Raw genomic sequence first — 20,770 nt, 5'->3', positions numbered from 1 at the left:
GAAGGAAAGAAGGAAAAAAGAATATACATTCAATATACAACTACTGGCAGCCTCCAACCTGCAAATCTACTGGGAAAAGGTAAAATAACACCAAATTGCACAAAAAGGTGCTGTGGGTAGGAATAAAATTTACTGCATGGTGCTGAGGAATCAATTTCCTTTAATAACATGCCAGCCTCTTATCAGGGGGGAAAGGCTGTGTGCTATACTTCAGTCATTTAACAAGCCTCCGGATCTGCAGGAGCCGCTAATGTCCGAGACAACAACCCTGCGCCCAAAGGGGAAACGGGAGATGATTTGAGGCAGGGTAATGCATGCCAATGCGGCTGCGGTTCTACTCTGCGATTCTACCTACTGCACTGATTATGAATCCCATACTAGTAGTTATCAGCTTAGTCATGCCAGTGCAGTTCCATTCCAAACCCACAGGGAGGTGAGAGAGGGGGGAAAAATGGAACAAAACAAAGAACCCCCTCCTCCTCCCCTGAGAGAACGGCTGGCTTGAAGGTTCTTTGAAATGACCAGCTCCTTTCTTCCTCCAAACTTGAAAAACCAATATTCCCCCAGGACCTTCACGCACTGATATTGAGTGTATTTGTGCTCTGCCGGCCCACAGAGCGGAATGGGAGGCGATTTGGTGAACACAGTCACCTCAATCTCTTTTTTTGGTGTCAAACAGAGACAGCTATTCCTTTGTGCAGCACGGGACACAGGAACAGAAATTCTGCCCTTCACTTCACTCCTGACAGATCCGTGCAATTCAGTCATACACTGCTTTACTGCCTGGGAAGTAATTTGACTGGGTTTTTTTCGCAGCTCTTTGATTCTTGGGTCAGTGCCTAGCTGCTCAGACTCAGACAGGCCCGTCAAATCCCATCAAAGGTTTGTGGTGATTGACTGCTCTGTACCCTTGGCACTTTGCGCTGCTTTATGTTGGCAAGAGCTAAAAATGGTGTTCAGCTACCTGACTATAAGTTTTAATAAAGTAAAACTATTGAAACCAGTGTTTGAATTCAGCCGACACCTGAATCCGCTCAAAAGAAATATGAAAAATGAAGAGACCACTTCAGTTTCTAAATCAGTTTCTCTGATTTTGCTTTTTATAGATACAGGGTTTGGACAATGAAACCAAAACACCTGGTTTTAGACCACAATCATTTATTCTGCTGGAAACAGGAGAGTTGAGGTGCACATTGAATTCTGCCGTGATTTGGGCAGCTGTGGTTTTATGTTTTTTTGGATACAATGCGGGTTAGCACCCGAACATCCCTTTCAGACAGCTTCCTCTTACAACGTCCACAGTTAATCCTGTTGGATGTTGGTCCTTCTTGGTGGTGTACTGACATTACCCTGGATACCGTGGCTCTTGATACATCACAAAGAGTTGCTGTCTTGGTCACAGTTGCTCCAGCAAGACGTGCACCAACAATTTGTCCTCTTTTGAACTCGGTAGGTCACCCATAATGTTGTGTGTGTTGCAATATTTTGAGCAAAACTGTGCTCTTACCCTGCTAATTGAACCTTCACACTCTGCTCTTACTGGTGCAATGTGCAGTTAATGAAGATTGGCCACCAGGCTGCTCCAATTTAGCCATGAAACCTCCCACACTAAAATGACAGGCGTTTCAGTTTCAGTGTCCAACCCCTGTATATGTTTGTATAAAATTAACATTGTTGTTTTATTCTATAAACCAGACATTTCTCCCAAATTCCACATAAAAATACTGTCATTTAGAGCATTTATTTACAGAAAATGAGAAATTCTCATTTTAACAAAAAAGACTTCAAATAATGCAAAGAAAACAAGTTTCTATTCATAACGTTTTAAGAGTTCAATATTTGGTGGAATTTAATCACAGTTTTCATGCATCTTGGCATGTTCTCCTCCACCAGTCTTACACACTGCTTTTGGATAACTTTATTCTCACTCCTGGTGCACAAACTGATGGCTGTGATCAACCATCTTCCTCTTGATTATATTCCAGAGGTTTTCAATTTGGTAAAATCAATGGAACATCATTTTTAAGTGGTTAAATTTGATCGTATTATATCGATACTTGGCATCAAATATGGATATTTTTATCCGTACTCGCCCCAAATCTAACTTACTAAAGCCAAAGGAAATGTCTACACACTGACAGTAAGTGTCAGAAAATTGGGGATGCACTCAATATGCAAATAGATGGTTGTACCCTCTACCCCTACCTTAAGTTCACCTATGCTCTAGTCAGTGTTAATTTATGAGCTTATTTATTCTTTATTTAAAGTGATATGTGGTCATGATCAATTATCACCATCCCACCTTAAATAGCATAGCGTATCATTGTGTACATTTCAACAGCAGAATATAACTGCTGTATCATTTAAGGGGGAATGGGGAGCTGAATGGTAAGGTCATTTAGGCTGGATTGCAAGAAATTAAACACTATATATAAAATCTATACTAGTGTTCATTAACAGCACATCCTGTCTAAGTATTTTGTTGGATCGGTGTTGGCCAATAGTCAGCATTAATGTACTCAGATCAGATCGGATGGGATCAGGACATCCCTAAGAGACAAAAAAAAAAGCAGAAGAAGGTAGAAGAAGAGTGTGTTCTTAAAACTGAGGCACAGTACGCACCCAGACTGCAGCAGAGAGTGTAAAACACTGGTATTTTATTACCAAAGAGAGAGATACTGTTTAAATTCAAATTTCCAAACATCAAACAAGGTTTAAAGTTGCCTTTTCATTTTAATTCCCCATTCCACCTTAAATAGTGCAGCAATTTCAGCAGCAGAATGTAACTTCTGTATAATTTAAGGTGGAATGGGCAGCTGAATTGGGAGGTAATTTGGACAGGATTGCAATAAATTAAACACTATTCATAAAATATATACTTATGTTTATTAACAGCACATCCTGTCTAAGCTGTGGGGCTGTATTTACTTTATCTGATTTTTCTTTTTTTGACAGATGGGTATTGGCCAATAGTCAGCATTAATGTACTCAGATCAGATCGGATTGGATCAGGACATTCCTAAGGGACACAAAGAGCAAAAGAAGGTAGAAGTGTGTGTTCTTAAAACTGAGAAACAGTACGCATCCAGACTGCAGCAGAGAGTGTAAAACACGGGAATTTAATTACCAAAGAGAGACAGTGTTTAAATTCAAGTTTTTTTAAACATCAAACAAAGTTCAGTTTTAATTTGAATAATTTTCCATTCCCCCTTAAATAGTGCAGCAGTTTCATTATGTACAGTTCAGCAGAAGAATGTAAATGCTGTTTAATTTAAGGTGGAACAGGGAGCTGAATGGTGAGGGAGGTCATTTAGACTGGATTGCAAGCAATTAAACACTATTTATTTAAAATATATATACTAGTGTTCATTAAGTCTAAGTTTTTTGTTTTATCGCTATTGGACAATAGTCAGCATTAATGTTCTCAGATCAGATCGGATGGGATCAGGACATTCCTAAGAGACACAAAGAGCAGAAGAAGGTAGAAGAAGAGCGTGTTCTTAAAGAAGAAAGAACAGTACGCACCCAGACTGCAGCAGAGAGTGTAAAACATGGGTATTTTATTATCAAAGAGAGAGATACTGTTTAAATTCAAATTTCCAAACATCAAACAAAGGTTTAAAGTTTCCTTTTCGTTCTAATTCCCCATTCCACCTTAAATAGTGCAGCAATTATATTGTATACATTTCAGCAGCAGAATTTAACTGCTGTATAATTTAAGGTGGAATGGGGAGCTGAATTGGGAAGTCATTTGGACTGGATTGCAAGAATTAAACACTATATTTAAAATCTATACTAGTGTTCATTAACAGCAGATCTTGTCTAAGTATTTTGTTGGATCGGTGTTGTCCAATAGTCAGCATTAATGTGCTTGGATCAGATCGGATTGGATGAGGACATCCCCAAGAGACACACAAGAGCAGAAGAAGGTAGAAGAAGAGTGTGTTCTTAAAACTGAGACACAGTACGCACCGAGACTGCAGCAGAGAGTGTAAAACACCGGTATTTTATTATCAAAGAGAGAGACTGTTTAAATTCAAGTTTCCAAACATCCAACAAGGTTTAAAGTTGCCTTTTCATTCTAATTCCCCATTCCACCTTAAATAGTGCAGCAATTTCAGCAGCAGAATATAACGTCTGTATAATTTAAGGCGGAACTGGAAGCTGAATAGGGAAGTCATTTGGACTGGATTGCAAGGAATTAAACAGTATATATAAAATCTATACTAGTGTTCATTAACAGCACATCCTGTCTAAGTCACAGGACTGATTTATTTTATCAGATTTTTTTGACTGATCAGTATTGCCCAACAGTCAGCATTAATGTACTCAGATCAGATCGGATTGAATCAGAACATCCCTAAGAAACACAAAGATCAGAAGAAGGTAGAAAAAGAGTGTGTTCTTAAAACTGAAACACAGTACGCACCCAGACTGCAGCAGAGAGTGTAAAACACAGGTTTTTTTTATTATCAAAGAGAGACACTGTTTAAATTCAAATTTCCAAACATCCAACAAGGTTTAAAGTTGCCTTTTCATTCTAATTCCCCATTCCACCTTAAATAGTGCAGAAATTTCAGCAGCAGAGTGTAACTTCTGCATAATTTGAGGTGGAATGGGGAGCTGAATTAGGAAGTCATTTGGACTGGATTGCAAGGAATTAAACACTATATATAAAATCTTTACTAGTGTTCATTAACAGCACATCCTGTCGAAGTCACAGGACTGATTTATTTTATCAGATTTTTTTTGACTGATCAGTATTGCCCAACAGTCAGCATTAATGTACTCAGATCAGATCGGATTGAATCAGAACATCCCTAAGGAACACAAAGATCAGAAGAAGGTAGAAAAAGAGTGTGTTCTTAAAACTGAAACACAGTACGCACCCAGACTGCAGCAGAGAGTGTAAAACACAGGTTTTTTTTATTAGCAAAGAGAGACACTGTTTAAATTCAAATTTCCAAACATCAAACAAGGTTTAAAGTTGCCTTTTCATTCTAATTCCCCATTCCACCTTAAATAGTGCAGAAATTTCAGCAGCAGAGTGTAACTTCTGTATAATTTAAGGTGGAATGGGGAGCTGAATTAGGAAGTCATTTGGACTGGATTGCAAGGAATTAAACACTATATATAAAATCTTTACTAGTGTTCATTAACAGCACATCCTGTCTAAGTCACAGGGCTCATTTATTTTATCAGATTTTTTTTAACATACTCAGATCAGATCGGATTGGATCGGGACATTCCTAAGAGACGCAAATAGCAAAAGAACCAAAAAAGAATAGTCTGTTCCTAAAACTGAAGCACAGTACGCACCCAGACTGCAGCAGAGAGTGTAAAACACGGGTATTTTATTACCAAAGAGACAATGCTTAAATTCAAGTTTGCCAAAACTAAATGTTCCCCCCGTATTGCTCGGGTGTGCTGGTGACAGCTATGCAGTATAAATACACGACAGGCAGATCCACTGTGATTTCTGTTATTTCTTCTTCCCCGCGGGGGCCTCGGCGGCGGCTGCAGCTTCCTCCTTCAGCTTCTCCTCTCGCTGTCGGAGAAACTCCCCGTACTCTTCGGGTGACAAGCTGACAGAGGGATGAGAAAAGAGAGAGTGAAAGAGAGAGAGAGAGAGAGAGAGGGAGTGGGGAAGAAAGGGAACGGCGAAGCGGAGAGAACAGAGGAGGGTATGGAGAGAGTAGATGGAGAAAGAGACGAGGAGACACGGATAGAGAGATACATCAGCATTACATTAGAATTTCAAAAAATTTCTCCACGCTTCATTGAAATGCAGCTTGAGTGTTCTTTCATGCGCACATGATGAGTCAGACTGGTGGGGCTTCAGTGACAAGGTTCATTCAGCAAAGAGCAACAATATCTCCCACAACAATCCCGGGTCTCACATCGCTAATGTAATGAGGCTCCTGTTTTCAGAGCCCCTCTAAACGCTGATAAATCACTCTGGCATAACGTCTGAGATTCATTTTCACCTTGACAGCAGCAGTTTGTACACAAGTCAACAGGAAACTAAAAGGAAAACTCATTCTGTGATGAGATAAGATGCCATAATGTAGCTTTCACTGTGATTTGTCATTGTTATTAAACAATAACAGCAATTTTTATAAGTCGAATACAAAATACTGACTGAATACTAAGTACTAATAGTGATGTAATGGACCTGGGGAAAGGAACAGTGGAATTGGGTTAATCTACATTAATTAATAAGGAATTAGTAGTGCATTCTCACAATCAAAACGAGTATGTCCTGTACAGCCTCCATAGAACATCCAATATGTATTGATGTATGTATTTTTTTATTTAATGTTTGTCCTGTACTGGATCTGATTGCTAATGTAAAATATATTCTACCTGTCGGTCCTAAAACTGATTTCTTGTATGTTCAGTATGTGCTGTATCTGATTAATCTGATATCTGGTATCTGTATTACATCAGAAGTTGTGTGTATTGCACCAGATGTCCTCTAAATCTTGTATGTATTGCATTCAAGGTTGAGTATATCCAGAATGTACTGTATCTGATTTACTCAATGTCTGATACTTACAGCATCTGATGTTGTGTATATTCCTCACAATTTCTTTTCAATCCTGTATGTATTTTTATGTGCATGTTCTTTATATATTGTTCATGATTCCTTGTATGTCTATTATGTCTAGTACTGTATCTCATTTATCTGATGTCTGGTATGTACTGGATCTGAAATCTTATACATTGTACCAATACTGATTTCTACTATGCCCTGTTTATACGGTTATATGTTTAGTTCTTTTTTTAGCACTTAAACACAAAAAAAAGTCTAATTTGATATCATTCCACACATAATTCCAGACATGGACTGAGCAAAATTATTGGATCCTTTTTAAAAGTGTAAAAATAACTGAATTTGTTTCATGTGATGATTGTTTAATTTATATTAGTGGTAATATTATGTAAATCAAATGGAGTAAATTTGATTCAGCCTTTGTGTCTGTGTGCCGCCAGAGGATGTGAGAACCACAATTATGTAAAAGTGTGAACAATCTCAAGTCTGCAAGTCCATCTTATACAATTCTTAATGTGCAGCATCATTACAACATTTACAGTCCATGACACGGCAGCTAACCTTCCTAGACAAAAATATGAAGGAAAATATGAAATATTGCAAAGAATAGCTGTTCAAATGGTATCTAAAAAATCTCAATCAACTTCTATACATCTATGCATAGTCATACACAGTACAAAGATGTTTCGCTGCTTCTGTTAATGGGTGCCTTGACTGTGTGCATGACATTATAAAATCTGAAGACTACCAAAGAATTATGAGAACATTGCAAATCCCAGTGTCAGAAAGCTGGGTCTTACAGCATGACAATGACCCAAAGGATACTTGGCTTAAGTGCTTATAGAGGTTCAGAATTCCAGCAGAGAAGTGTTTATGGTTACACGAAGCGTAAAAGGGTGTGATACAAAATATTAAAATGAGGGTGGAGATTTTTGTCCATTTTGTCCAGTGCATTTCTGTAGTTCATTGTGGAATATCAGATTTGTCTTTTTCTGCTTATTTGACCAGACAAGACAAGATCTTTGGCCATGTCTGAATTAAAAAATATATATATTTCAAAGAGGTCCTTCAGTTTATACATTTGAGATGCGAGATGTGTGTGTATTACACTTGACTGCTTGCATCTCATTTATTTAATATATTGTATGTATTGCATCTGATGCCAGATGTGCCCTGCATGCACTGCGTCTGATTTCCTGTATGTACTGCATCTCATTTCCTCTATTTTCCATTTATATCATTTTTTCTGTCTTCTACGCTTTCCAGGATCAGTTCTAACAGTGTGTCAGAGGTGTTTGTTGTTGTGTTTTCTCACTCGTCGACGATTTGGATGCCGAGGGATCTGGCTGAGCCGATGATGCTCTTGACCACTGTCTGCATGGAGGCGTCCCGCAGCTTGAAGCATTCGTCCTGGGCTTTGACCCGTGCTATCTCATACACCGCCCTCACAGACACCATCCCGGCTGTCTCATGCCCTGGTGAGTGCAGCAGAGACACACACACAGCTGGTTAAGAGAGTGGGAGACTCAGAAATGGGCAAAGTGAGAAACACGAGATCAAGAGCGAGAGAGTCTGATGGTGCACGAGAGTGAGCATGAGCGGAGGTTTTGGAGGGGTGGGGGGAGTGGTGTCGTGGCAGAGGAAAAAAGAAACAGAAGAGCAGAGGGAGAAAGAGAGAGTGGGCGTTAAAAGAGGGAATAATTGAAGGGCGCTGGAATGCAGGAAAATGAGGCAAAATCTTTAATTCTCTTTCCGCGCAGCACCTTTTGCCACGTCTTTTCTCTGAATAATTTCACCACTGCTTTTCTAGCAAGTCTCACTATAAATATATCATCAATCAAAAATAAAATACAGCACTCTGAACCCAAACACCCAGTGGGAAAAGTCTGGCCATTACTAAAACATAAGCCAGGAACCAAACGTACAAATGGGTTGCAGATTGCTGGGAGACGACTGGGACGATGTATGACCACAGCTGTGGTTGGAATACAGCAGGCTTACCAGTTTTCCCAGCTCCTTTCTCGATGCCCGCGGCCTGTTTCAAGAAGTAAGACACAGTGGGCAGCCCGATCTTCAGTTCGTACGTTCTGTCCGGCTGGAGGAAGAAGAAAAGGAGACAGGCTTAGTACACGAGTGTCTTAAAAAATGAAAGAAAATAATAATAATATTCAACAAGTTTTGCCTAATTTTCTAATGTTTGGATAAAATATAAAAGATCAAAATGCAGCATAGAGTGACAGACATGGGAATGTCTTCCATTATTTTAAATAGTATAAAGCATAAGTGAAAATCATTCAAAGACAAAAGCAATCACTATGTTTAAAAATTAAGTCATTTATAAATGATTATTTTCAATAGCAGACCTCCTCTTTTTGCATAAACTGACTAAATTTTGTATTATCTTATAAATAATCCAGAATGTCATGATACTAATAATAATGCACTCCAAATATCTCCATATATCCAGGATTATAGTAAAATAAATGATACTGAACCGATATAATCTGTCTCTAGTAGATATATAATGAGAAATGAGAACAGTGTAAATTTTTCTTTTGCTAAAAACAGCAAAAAAGTAGTACCCTGATGTGAAAATAAGAAAGGGTGATATTGCACAATATTTCAGGGTATAATATCGTTCACCATATTCAAACATTTTGCAGATATTATTGCACAACTATACGATATGGCACACCCCTACCACTGCCACTCACAGTGGACAGTGCAGTGGGTGGTAATGATTGTGACCGGCAGTGTCTGGTTTAAACTTTCCATGCAAACAGACAAGAACTACTCCAGCAGAAAACACATCCACATTCAGTGCAGTATAGCCTATAATCACATCCCACAGGTCAGTGCAGAGTTCTTTAACTTTCTTGGAACATGACAAACGTCATGTTGCCTTGTCATGATTTTGGTACGTATGTGTATGTTAAAAATGCAATTTATTTTTTCATGATATTCTAATTGTTATAGACTGTATTTAGCTCTTTTTCATATATATGAAAAAAATTATACATTACAATTTTTTAAAAACTTTTTTTAAACAACTACTCTCCAAGAACTCTCCCATAGTGAGTACAATGATTGTTATATTCATGAAAATATACTGCAGTTTTTCCAATGAAACTTGACTAATTATGCCCACTGGAATGAAATGTACAGTGAGATGCTCAATTTGCTATAAAAAAAAAAAGGATTCTCAATACAATAAGACAATTTATCACAATACTATGAATTGCATCATATTGCCCAGCTCTAGCTGCACTGTATTCTCAAACTTGGTTCAGTCTCTGTGCTTTAAGCTGCTGTGTTGCGTTTGTGTACTTTTAAAATACACAAAACGTCAAACTTTTGACATCTACAAAGTTTTAAGATTGTTACCCCAATCCAAAACTGATGCATCACTCTGTTCATGTACACAGACAGCTATTAGTGACACTCTGTCTTCTGCAGGAAGATGAGCCAGCATCCTATCGCATCCAATAGAGCCTGGGAATCCTGCAAGAATCTTAATTGCCATCCACGGCTTCTGACAGCCTTTCATAAACTCTGTGGCCAATGAAGCTAGTACACACACACACACACACACACACACACACAATTGCCCAGCCTGCTGCAACTGAAGCTTTAAGGCACGGATTAGACGTCACAGAGAGGATCAAAGACAATGAGCGTACAGCAGACAGCTTAATGGGGCCACTGGGACTTCACAGGGAGCCCGACGCAGCAAGACAGCGCGGCCAAAATCGACTGCAGCCATCCAGCTAAACCCTAAAGCTAGCACCGTCAACCAGAAACTCACACCCACCAGGCTGCCCACCACTTAAATGAGGCCAGCCGGGCTAATCTCTCGCTGCTGCAGATCCCTCATCAGCCTGGCCGCCAAACGACAGTCGCTTTAGGCGCTGCTTTGCATTTAGCCTCTTAAATCATTATGGCCATTTCCTCCTTTGTTTTAAGTGGCGGCACATTTTTGCATAAGCCACTCATGCAGGGGAAAAATCATTCAAAGGCACAAACGGGATTAAAAAAGTGAAAATTAAAAAACAGACTTAACTAAAAAACGAAGCCATTTATAAATGTATGGGGTTTATTTTCGACAGCAGGCCTCCTGACTTGCATTAACATTTAATAAATGACTGATTCTTATCCAATGTGCCTAAAGAGCTTAGAGAAACAGTACTGAAAACAAACAGATTTTCATTATTTTAAAATGATTTCAAACATATGCAATTATTTAGTAAACAAAAAAAAAGTGTTTAACAAACCAAAATATCATATTTTGAATTCTTTAAAGCACCACCATTTGCTTAGGTAGACACAGCTTTACACATCTTGGCTGGATTTTCTCATTCAGCTTTATGAGGTAGAGTCACCTGGAAATCAGGCTTTCAGTTAACAGCTGTGTTACTTGAATTTCTTGTCTCTTAATGTGTTTGGGAGCATCAGTTGTAAAGTTGAGAAGAGGTAGAGTTGGTAAACAGTGAATAGCTCTATTTGAGTAATATTTTAATTCATATTATGGCAAGAAATATACAAGTAAAGAAAAAATACCTTAAGACATGAAGGTCAGTCGATCTGAAAAATTTCAAGAACTTGAAAAGTATCCTCAAGTGCAGTCTCAACGACCATCAAAAGCGTTATGATGAAACTGGCAATTGATCTAACATTAAGTAGGCACTACATACACTTTTATAGTTTAGTTCATTTTGTTTTAATTTACAGAAAACAAAGATGACAAAGATCTGTTCAGTCTGAGGGATCACTTTAGGTCAGAGTCTTCAAATACTGTCCCTCCCTGTTCTTTATCTGACAGTCATCAGCACATTCACACACAAGCGTACTGTTAAACTATCAGCAGCATAAAAAACACCCCCTTTAAACAGGGCTGGGCAAAACATACAGAAATAACAATATATTAGAAAAACCTTGACCATATTATATCACACCTGTTGCACAGTGTCTTATGCGTGGTTTAATTTGAAAAACGAATGTTCCCTTTGCGTGGAACTGCTTTGTTTCCAAGGAGCAGCTTGATGACTTCTAACAACACAATCCTGCCGTTTTAAAAATATTAGAGTTGCCAAATTTTTGATTAATTAATCACAGATAGAATTTACACTGATTAATCGCCTTCCTTTGTGACCTGCAGTTCCAGACACTGTAAACAGTTGGCATTGTCAGTAAGCTGTTAACCATTATGGCTGATTTGCCATTTTGGGCTTCATAATAAAAGTGCCCAGGCCAGATTATATTTAGAAAAAATATATTCCTTGTTTAATTTATCTTTTTTATTTGGACTTAAATATGATCAAATATCTACATTCTGTTAATAGTTGCATCTCTTGTTTAAGCGTTTTAAGCAGGGCTGTTATATTTTATTATAACAGAGCAACATATTTCAGCTATTGCTGTGAAAAATATTAGAATGAAGTTACTCTTTAGGAGTAGCCTAAAATCTCCTAAAAAAATAACATCTAGAATGTGTGAGCATCTTCTATAAATGTTTCGTAATGCTTAGGAGAAAAAAATATATATAATAAGAAAAGGTGCAGCTATATGATTAGGGCTAGGGTTGTAAGAGATGTACAGCATTTAAGTCTGTGCCAGTTATTCATTCATTCATTCATTCGCTCCTCAGATAAAATACATTTAAATTGTACAGTTTAAAGTACAGTTTTAATCCGCACTGAGACACTTAATCTTTACTGCTTTAATTCCATTATCATGCTGCCATACCAAAACTTGCACTCTGGACTTCATGTTGCTGCTACCTGTCTACTCTCTCCATTTTTATTTTTTGGGGGTAGTTATCTTTATCTATTTTGTATATTCTATTTGTATTGTATTCTTTTATTTTGTTATCTTATTTTATTTATATATCTATTTTAACAACAGCTCTTGGGTGTAAACTGGATCGTGAGATCACAATTTCGTTCCACCTCATGTACCACGTGATGCGAATGAGAATAAAATCTCCTTGAACTTTCTTTGATTCATTTTGATTAATTGATCCCAGAACATCTAATTAATAAGACTTTTTAAAATAGTTTGACAGCAGTAAAACACATATATTAGTTAGCTATATTGATCTCCTGTTTAAATATTCAGCATGCTTTTGGTTGCTTGTGTTTTTGGTGTTGCAAATAAATAATGATAAATAAAGATACTTCCATTCTTTTTGCAGGTAGCAGTTACAAACATACTGGAATCATCTGTAAACATTAACCCAGTCAACCCAATTAAGATGAGCAGCTGGAAGAGCGTCTGTGAACAACTCCACATGCTTTAGACCAATCACATCCAAGTAAAGACAATAGAGTAGCTGTGGCTGATCTGAACAGATCGGAATTGGCAGCGTCTTGCTTCTGGGAACATGATCCACAGCCATTTCTCAGACCTCAGCAATATACTGCTTAGTACCATCAGTCTGGACAAAGGCTACAAAGTCATTCCCCAGCCTCCCGGCGCTCCACTGAACCATGCTCAGAACCACACAGGCCAAATGGAAGGAATTTGGTCCAGTAGTGAATCTTCTCAGAACCGATCGTTCTGCCAAAATCTCTCCAACGGCAAGGTGTGAAATCACCCGTGGAGTGTAGACATAAAATAGAGCAGTCCTAGCGCTCCACTGGCTTCTCCTGCCTCCACCAGCGTTAGTATTCACACAGCAGCATCAGAAAAACACGGGATCAAAATGGAATTCATGGTTGATTAGTAAGGTGCAAGCCACTGGTGAGTAAAAAAAAATGAATCCTGGCTTCAGGTTGCCAAATCCACAAGTTCTGGAGTGCACTGAAGGAAGGATGTTTTCAGCAGAGCACTGAAAAAAAAAAAAAAACATGCTGCAGCTGAAAACACAGCTGGTCCATGCAAAAGACAATTGTTCAAAACACTAACAATTTGTTTTTTAATTAAAAAAAAAAAAAACATTCCTGAAATTAAGATCACAGAGGTCGAGTTATAAATGTTCACAGCGATGATGCTGAGTGTAATTACTGGTTTATGCTGGAATGAATCACCTGTGTACATCATTGGCAAAATACATGGCATTTTTTAGCTTTTTATACAAAAACCTCCCTTCCATTATTTATATTTAGTTATTAGTAACCTGAATTCAATGAGAATGCCATAAAAGGTGGAGTTTTCAACCGGTACCCACAGTGAGGGAAAAATAAATCTAGCAATATCTGTGTAATATTATTGTTATTCTGAGCATGAGATGAGACCTCTAATGTCAATTTTCTTAAGTAAATTGTCCTTTTTACACTACAAAAAACAAACAAAACAAAATGTTCCAAACACAATGCCACCCATCTGAAATAAAAAACCCTCTTCTCTTCATTTATCAACTCTGTGATCCAAGCAGCTGTTTTAATTCCTGAGCTGGTTTTATTTAGAAAGCTGTTTGGCGGTCATTTGGTGTAGCTAGCTAGGCAATGAGCTCTTCATAGTTTTCTAAATATTCAACTCAAATTGTACCCTTTAAAGCTTGTAAAATTGGCACAAACATATTTCATATATATTCAATGATTCACACTACAACTTCCTTTCACTGGTGATGCTGTTATGCCAAATACATACAGTACAAACTCTCTGCCATGTACTTGAAGAAGAATTGAGAAAACAGTGTTGCTACAGGAACATAGGTTTAGGGTTTATTATCATCGATTATATGTTATATCGGGTTAAGTTAAGGTCTGAGTATTATGTAGAGGTGTAGGTTCAGGTTATACAATTAAACTGGTTGCCTTGTAACATTCTCTGTTCAAATCATTTGATTTCTACTTGCCTGGATTGCGTAAATTGTGTATGAATACTATTTATTTGGTACATACTGTATCATGGTTGATCTACGCTGTAGAAAAGCCCTGTTATAAACCTAGTGTATAATTACTTGATTTAGCTGTTTAGTGTTTGACAGTTTAGCATCACGTTTATAGATAATAATTAATAAGAAATATCCTGTTTAGGTAAAACAGCATAAAACAGCACAAAGCACTCAAAACATTTGTTTAAAAAATGAACAGCTCTAATTAATGAATGAGCTCCACTGGCACCTCGGGGGTGGTTGTGGGTGGGAACAGGGATCGCACAAATGTTTTAACAAAAGTTTTCCTTCAGTGTGGTTTATGATATTGGATCTCATTAAGATGTTGGAATCGATTTTCATTTCCATCAGATTACAGCTACTGCCAAATCTCAGCCCTGTTTGCCTTTCACACAAATGCAAGGTTTCACAGGATTTAGATTCACAAGCATGCTGGTGTTTGATTAGGTGCCTAAATAAAATCTGTCTTATTAAACAAAAAGACAGAGATGTGAAGTATCTGGACTCCCAGAGCTTTGTTTAAAAAATCCCCAAAAGTTAAACTGCTTAAAGTTTACTGATCCTCCTCCTCCTCCTCCTCCTCCTCCTCCTTCTCTCCTAACTGACTCGGAACCTGATATCGTGACACCATCATACTGGCTGTCCAAATAAGCTTCAAACAGATGCGCAGGCGTCCTCCAGCAGAGGATACACAAGTGTAGGCTACACAGGAAGCAGGAACTCTTTTTTTTTTTTTGGAGTTTTATAAAGAGTGAAGCCACCGTTTGCACGCACTTGAGAGGACAGATACCGTGGAGGAGGACATCTGTACTCCTGATTTTTCTTTGTGTTTTATTTATATTTTCACATTCTCTACAGGGCAGTGTTTTGTCAAGGAATTGGCAAAATGATACATATCACGATACAGAGCTTACAATATAGTATATTACAATATAGTAATATATTAAATAAGAGACCACTTTAAAATGATGAGTTTCTTTGATTTTACCAAATTGAAAACCTCTTATATTATCAAGAGGAAGATGGATGATCACAAGCCATCAAACCAAACTAAACTGCTTGTATTTTTGCACCAGGAGTAAAGCAGCATAAAGTTATCCAAAAGCAGTGTGAATGGTGGAGGAGAACATGCCAAGATGCATAAATGATTTCTGAACTCTTAAAACTTTATAATTATGAACTTGTTTTCTTTGCATTATTTGCGGTCTGAAAGCTCTACACCTTTTTTGATATTTAACCGTTTCTCATTTTCTGCAAATAAACGCTCTAAATGACAATATTTTTATTTGGAATTTGGGAGAAATATTGTCCGTAGTTTACAGAATACCACTATTTAAATCGTATTATTCTTTATGCAATCACCAGTAATATAAATATAATTCCATTTTACCAATCTTATATTCATTATTTAATTTACATTTTAATATCCACTATTAAATGCAGAGTAAAAGTCATAATCATAATGTTTTTTAAACAATCACTTATTTTTATGCAAAATCAGTGGGATCTAATGAGTATAACACTGCCCTCTAGTGGTCAGGGTTTAAACACAACTCCAAATGAGCCACTGCCAGCCACCAATCTTCTCATGCAAACTAATAATTACATACAATACTGTTTTTTAATCAATACAGTAATGCAAAACTAAATATTGCGATACAACACAATATCAACATCTTCTTGCACCACTAATTCTCTACTATTCTAAACTTGATGTAAGACAAAGACAGATGAAGAAAAGACCACCGACTGTGAATAAGCTGGACCTTTATAGAGACCTATAGAAGAATTGACTAACACAAGAGCAGGGTGTGCTTTGAAGTGAAGGTTATAATTGGCCAAGTTCATCAATAATCAACGTCAAATAAGATGTAGAAGAAGTAGATCAACTGTCTGGTTCCCTCAATTACAGCTTGTTCTCTCAGTTCTTCTTACTTTCATGTGATTAGGAGGTTATCTGGCTTTCAAACTGATTCGATTTGTACCAAGTGAAACACCATAAAGTAAATAACCCAAACTGGCATTGTTTTTAAAGCTAAGTAGCCCGGCACAAAGACAACAGATGTAGCAGAATTAAAAATTGATGAGAAACTGGTGTCATGAGTTGAACTGGGTATCAGAAGTGCAGTTACACAACTGTACAAAAATATGCTTAGTAAATGTGGCTTATAGAGAGACATGGATGTGTTTACACTTGGCTCCTGTTCTACTGACATAACATTAACCTCAGAAGGGACATATTACATCTCTTTTTACACAAGTTAGAATAGCTCTATGGGTTATACAAAACATTCTTGCTATGCAAGAACACTTGTAGCACAAGGAAACACAAATTATGTGGCCCACACAGTAGAACTGCAGTGCTTTCATGCTATTATATTGCCCATGCTCTCCCGAATGCTTGCATTAAATGCGTGGTAGCTATCTCCATTTCTGCACACCTACAACAAACCTTACAGAAGCACCACACTGCTGGGTCTCTGTTCAACATACTCCCACATTTCAGATGCCCAACGGCAAGTTTTAAGCAGCAGGTTAAGCTGAAGAATGGCTGTGTCCCAAACCACACTCTTCTATAATATACTTTCTACATTAATGAACACCGTTCTAAAGCCGAAAAATAGCTGTGTTCCAAACCACACACAATTCTGTTACTATAAAAATAATCACAGCTCTAATGACAGAGAATGGCTGTGTCCCAAACCACACACCTCTATACTTCACTTACTACATGCATGAATGCCGTTTTAAAGGTTGTAGAAAGGCTGTGTCCCAAACTACACACTTCTATACTTTACTTACTACATAAATGAATGCATTTTTAAACTTTTAAAAAGGCTGTCTCCCAAACCACACACTTCTTTACTTTGCTTACTAGATAAATTAATGCAGTTTTAAAGTTGTAGAAGGGCTGTGTCCCAAACCATACACTTCTATACTTTAGTTATTGCATTACTGAAAGACGTTCTAATGGTGGTGGCCTTTTTTTTAATACAACTATTTTTAAGCTTTTATTACATTTAGTGTGATAGTGTGGTAGCGACACTCTAAAATATACAAACAAATGTATTTTTGTAATAAATGACACTGATTACATTGATACGTCTCTCTCCAGTTCTTTACAAGAAAAGAGAAGTGCAAAACTGGTGAGGCCTTTTGCAAGGAATTAGTTATTTTCTTTAGTTTGGAAGTTTTTATTTAAATCACTTTTATTAACTATAAAAAATCGAAATAAAGCACTTTTTGAGTCAATATTAGGGGAAGAAAAAAAATATTAATATTGCGATATATTGTATAGTCATAGTTCATTTGTGATACATTATCGATAAGTGGTGCCAAATTTATATATATTTATTGAAACATAGTCTCTAAACTCTCTAAGACTCTCTTAGTTAAAGTTTCTTTCTTATTACTTTACATGGAGTATTATTCCCATTTCTGTATATCTGACATAAATAAATCCAAAATCCCTAGTATTTGATTATTTAGGAGTATTTTGTCCTCTTCAGCAACACAGATGCTGTGACGTATCACAGAGAGCTGACTTGCAATATATTGAGTATAGTGATATACATTGTTACTGTGGGCAATGTATTGTGATAATATTGTACTGTGAGAGCCCTGTGACTACCCTGTTCTAAATTCAATACATGGCTATTTGTTTAGCTCAATTGATGAACTAGATACAGAATTCTATTAACACTTGGTTTAAGTGATCCGATCATAGATACAATATGACCTGTCTGTGTTTACATGACTGATGTTTCACCCGCATTCAAAATACACGATGATGCAATTCATACACAGACTTTAAAGATGCATAAAACAACAAGGTGTGACCTGGGAAATAAGACAACATTCTCAGATAAAGTGTCTAAAGGTCTGCAGGACTATTATTTTAACATTTTATTACAGCTTTTTTGTATCATTTATTCATGCTTTCTTTCATCAATAAATTAAAAGTCAGACATATTCTTCCATTTTCTTGCTGCAGCAAAGCTTAAAAAGTCAATGTATAAAAATCACTGTTCAATTCCCCGGCACCTCACTAGCTCATATAATTGAAGCAATGAAAACACAATGAGGCCTAAGCTTTACGAGTTGAATAGATAAGCTGAAATGTTGGAATAGTTTATAGCTCTGTTGGAGGACTGGAATAATAATGCCATATATTTTGCCCTCACAACATGCATCATAAATGCTCAGCCTCATTGGAAATTACAGCAGATATTTAAACATAATAACCATATCCAGAACAAATGGATTAATCTTTAATATCAGAAATAATATTTAATTGGCTTTCTAGTAATAAAAAGAAATAGACGGTTGTGAATCGAGCTCTGGAATGAATAGAAAAGAAGAAAAACAAAGCCAGACATTTCCTGGGAGGCTGATTCAGAATTTCTGAACCCCTTAAATTTTATATTCTAAAAAAGTTTTATAGTAAATCGAGCTGCAGGTTGGTTAAAAACCTCAGGATCACGATGCGTGCCTGTAAACCCAGACTAAGGCAGCTGAAACTGTAGAATCTGTGGAAAAGGGATTGTTCTCACTCCGAGCGCCTTTGAAAATGTCTCACAGCTAGGTCAGGGACCACTGCTGCCGTACCTTGAACACCACAGAGACAACAGAGCCTGACATTTTCTGCCTTCAGGCTTTCACAACTGCCATCACTGACAGGAAATCTCAAGGGATTAAATCGAAAGTTGACAGTATTGCTGAAAATATCCAAAGCTAGCCCTCCTTCGTGCAGGGCCCCAGACTCAAATCACAGCCAGACAAGACGGAGAATATTCACTTATTTATTCAGACTCTCTTTCTATTAAAAAAAAACAACAAAAAACACCAACAACACATTTTTTCGATTGTGGCTGTGCTATATATTCTATTTTGAACAGAAATATCTAAGTACCACAGAAATTTCAATTCCCAAATTTGATACCATAATAAAAATATAAACCAATGTAATGCACATTTTATATGAATATTTTTTTTCATATAACAAAATGTATAAAATACTTTTTGTATATATATTCTCTTCAAGTAATAAAAACACGCATAACTGTTATATAAAACAAACCAATACTATGTCCAAACAAATTAACTTTATGATTACACTGTATTTTAATTGCAGTGCCCAGCTGCCTAAATTATATGGGGATAAACAAAAAAAAACTCTAATATAATAATTAAGACAAAATACTAATATTCCAAAAACAGTGGCATAAATCTTTCAAATATTAATACAAAAAAACAATCAAGTGTTATATATCTCACTCACAGCATTTCAGCCTGAACACTTAAAGCAACCTTACAGGTATACTCTGACAAACATCAGTCACCCACAATTCTGAATGCCTGAACCCCCAATGCTATTCCATGTGTTATGGTTTGCTTTCTTCTTTTTCCCTCGCCATGTGTAGACTGCATTTGTATGCATTCATCGTGGAATTATAGTAATACGAGTGCCCTTGGAAGCTGCACATGAACACCTCCTCAAGCAATCATGTCAATAATGTATGTTTAGTGTAAGTAATGTGTGAAATTCTATATCTTTCTATTATTCTATTCCTATTTATTGGGTTTCTGCTACTGTGACGGGCGTAACACCTTTGTGTTTTTTTTATCTGTTCACCAATGTTATTGTAATGTGACAGTAAAACTTTTTTCTCAAAACATTTTTGAGAAACTTTTTGGCAGTAAAGAAGATAGAATCAGTAATGTAGGGTATATAATTCTATATTTTTACAGCATTTAACTTAATGTAGTATAGTGCTAATAATTATTGTATCCATAGCAAATTCCCTGCACTACTCTACTGGCTCAATTTTCTCAAAAAGCAGGTAAGAATTAATTATGTATCCTCAATTTTTAATGTCACTCTGACAGAAAAGCAAATGAACACTATGTGCTTCAACTTCCAATTTTACAAGAATGTAAAATCTTCTGACTAGAAGAAAAACAAAGCCTAACATTTCCTGGGAGGCTGATTCATAATTTCTGAACCCCTTAAATTTCATATGACTAAAAAGTTTTACGGTAAATCGAGCTGCAGGTTCAAATGCAGCATTATTATGATGTGCAATTACGCTTCAGGAGAAATCTCAATGTGGCACAATCATCTATAATGACTGGTGGTTTTGATTTTATTTGATACAAGAGAAAACAGGAACTTCATTATTTTTTTTAGATTCCATGCTTTTGGTATCAGCAGAGCATTGGTTCTAATTTCATTGCTATTAATGCAATAAATGTGAAGCACAGTATTTGTTTCTTATTCCTAATGCTGGTATTTCTTTCTATACCGCAAACTCTATCAGGCAGTTGACTTGGAAGGACAGAAGGTTGCAGGGCATGAGTTTTCAGTGAAACCCACTCAA

At 36.9% G+C, this 20,770-nt stretch overlaps 1 protein-coding gene across 1 annotated transcript in view; it reads right to left on the bottom strand.

Annotated features, from left to right (window-relative positions):
* Positions 1-3,985: 3,985 nt before the first annotated feature.
* mrpl11 (mitochondrial ribosomal protein L11) overlaps positions 3,986-20,770 on the bottom strand; it is an 82,588-nt gene continuing 65,803 nt past the window's right edge. The window contains exons 4-6 of the mRNA XM_022684225.2: positions 8,558-8,651; positions 7,872-8,031; positions 3,986-5,585 (exon numbers count right to left, since the gene is read on the bottom strand). Coding sequence (XP_022539946.2) covers positions 5,483-5,585; positions 7,872-8,031; positions 8,558-8,651 — 357 coding nt within the window. The 3' untranslated portion in view covers positions 3,986-5,482. The remainder of the gene's footprint in view (positions 5,586-7,871; positions 8,032-8,557; positions 8,652-20,770) is intronic.

The sequence above is a fragment of the Astyanax mexicanus genome, chromosome 10, assembly GCF_023375975.1.
Source record: "Astyanax mexicanus isolate ESR-SI-001 chromosome 10, AstMex3_surface, whole genome shotgun sequence".
Taxonomy (NCBI): domain Eukaryota; kingdom Metazoa; phylum Chordata; class Actinopteri; order Characiformes; family Acestrorhamphidae; genus Astyanax; species Astyanax mexicanus.
This window is presented reverse-complemented; position numbering and strand designations above follow the sequence as displayed.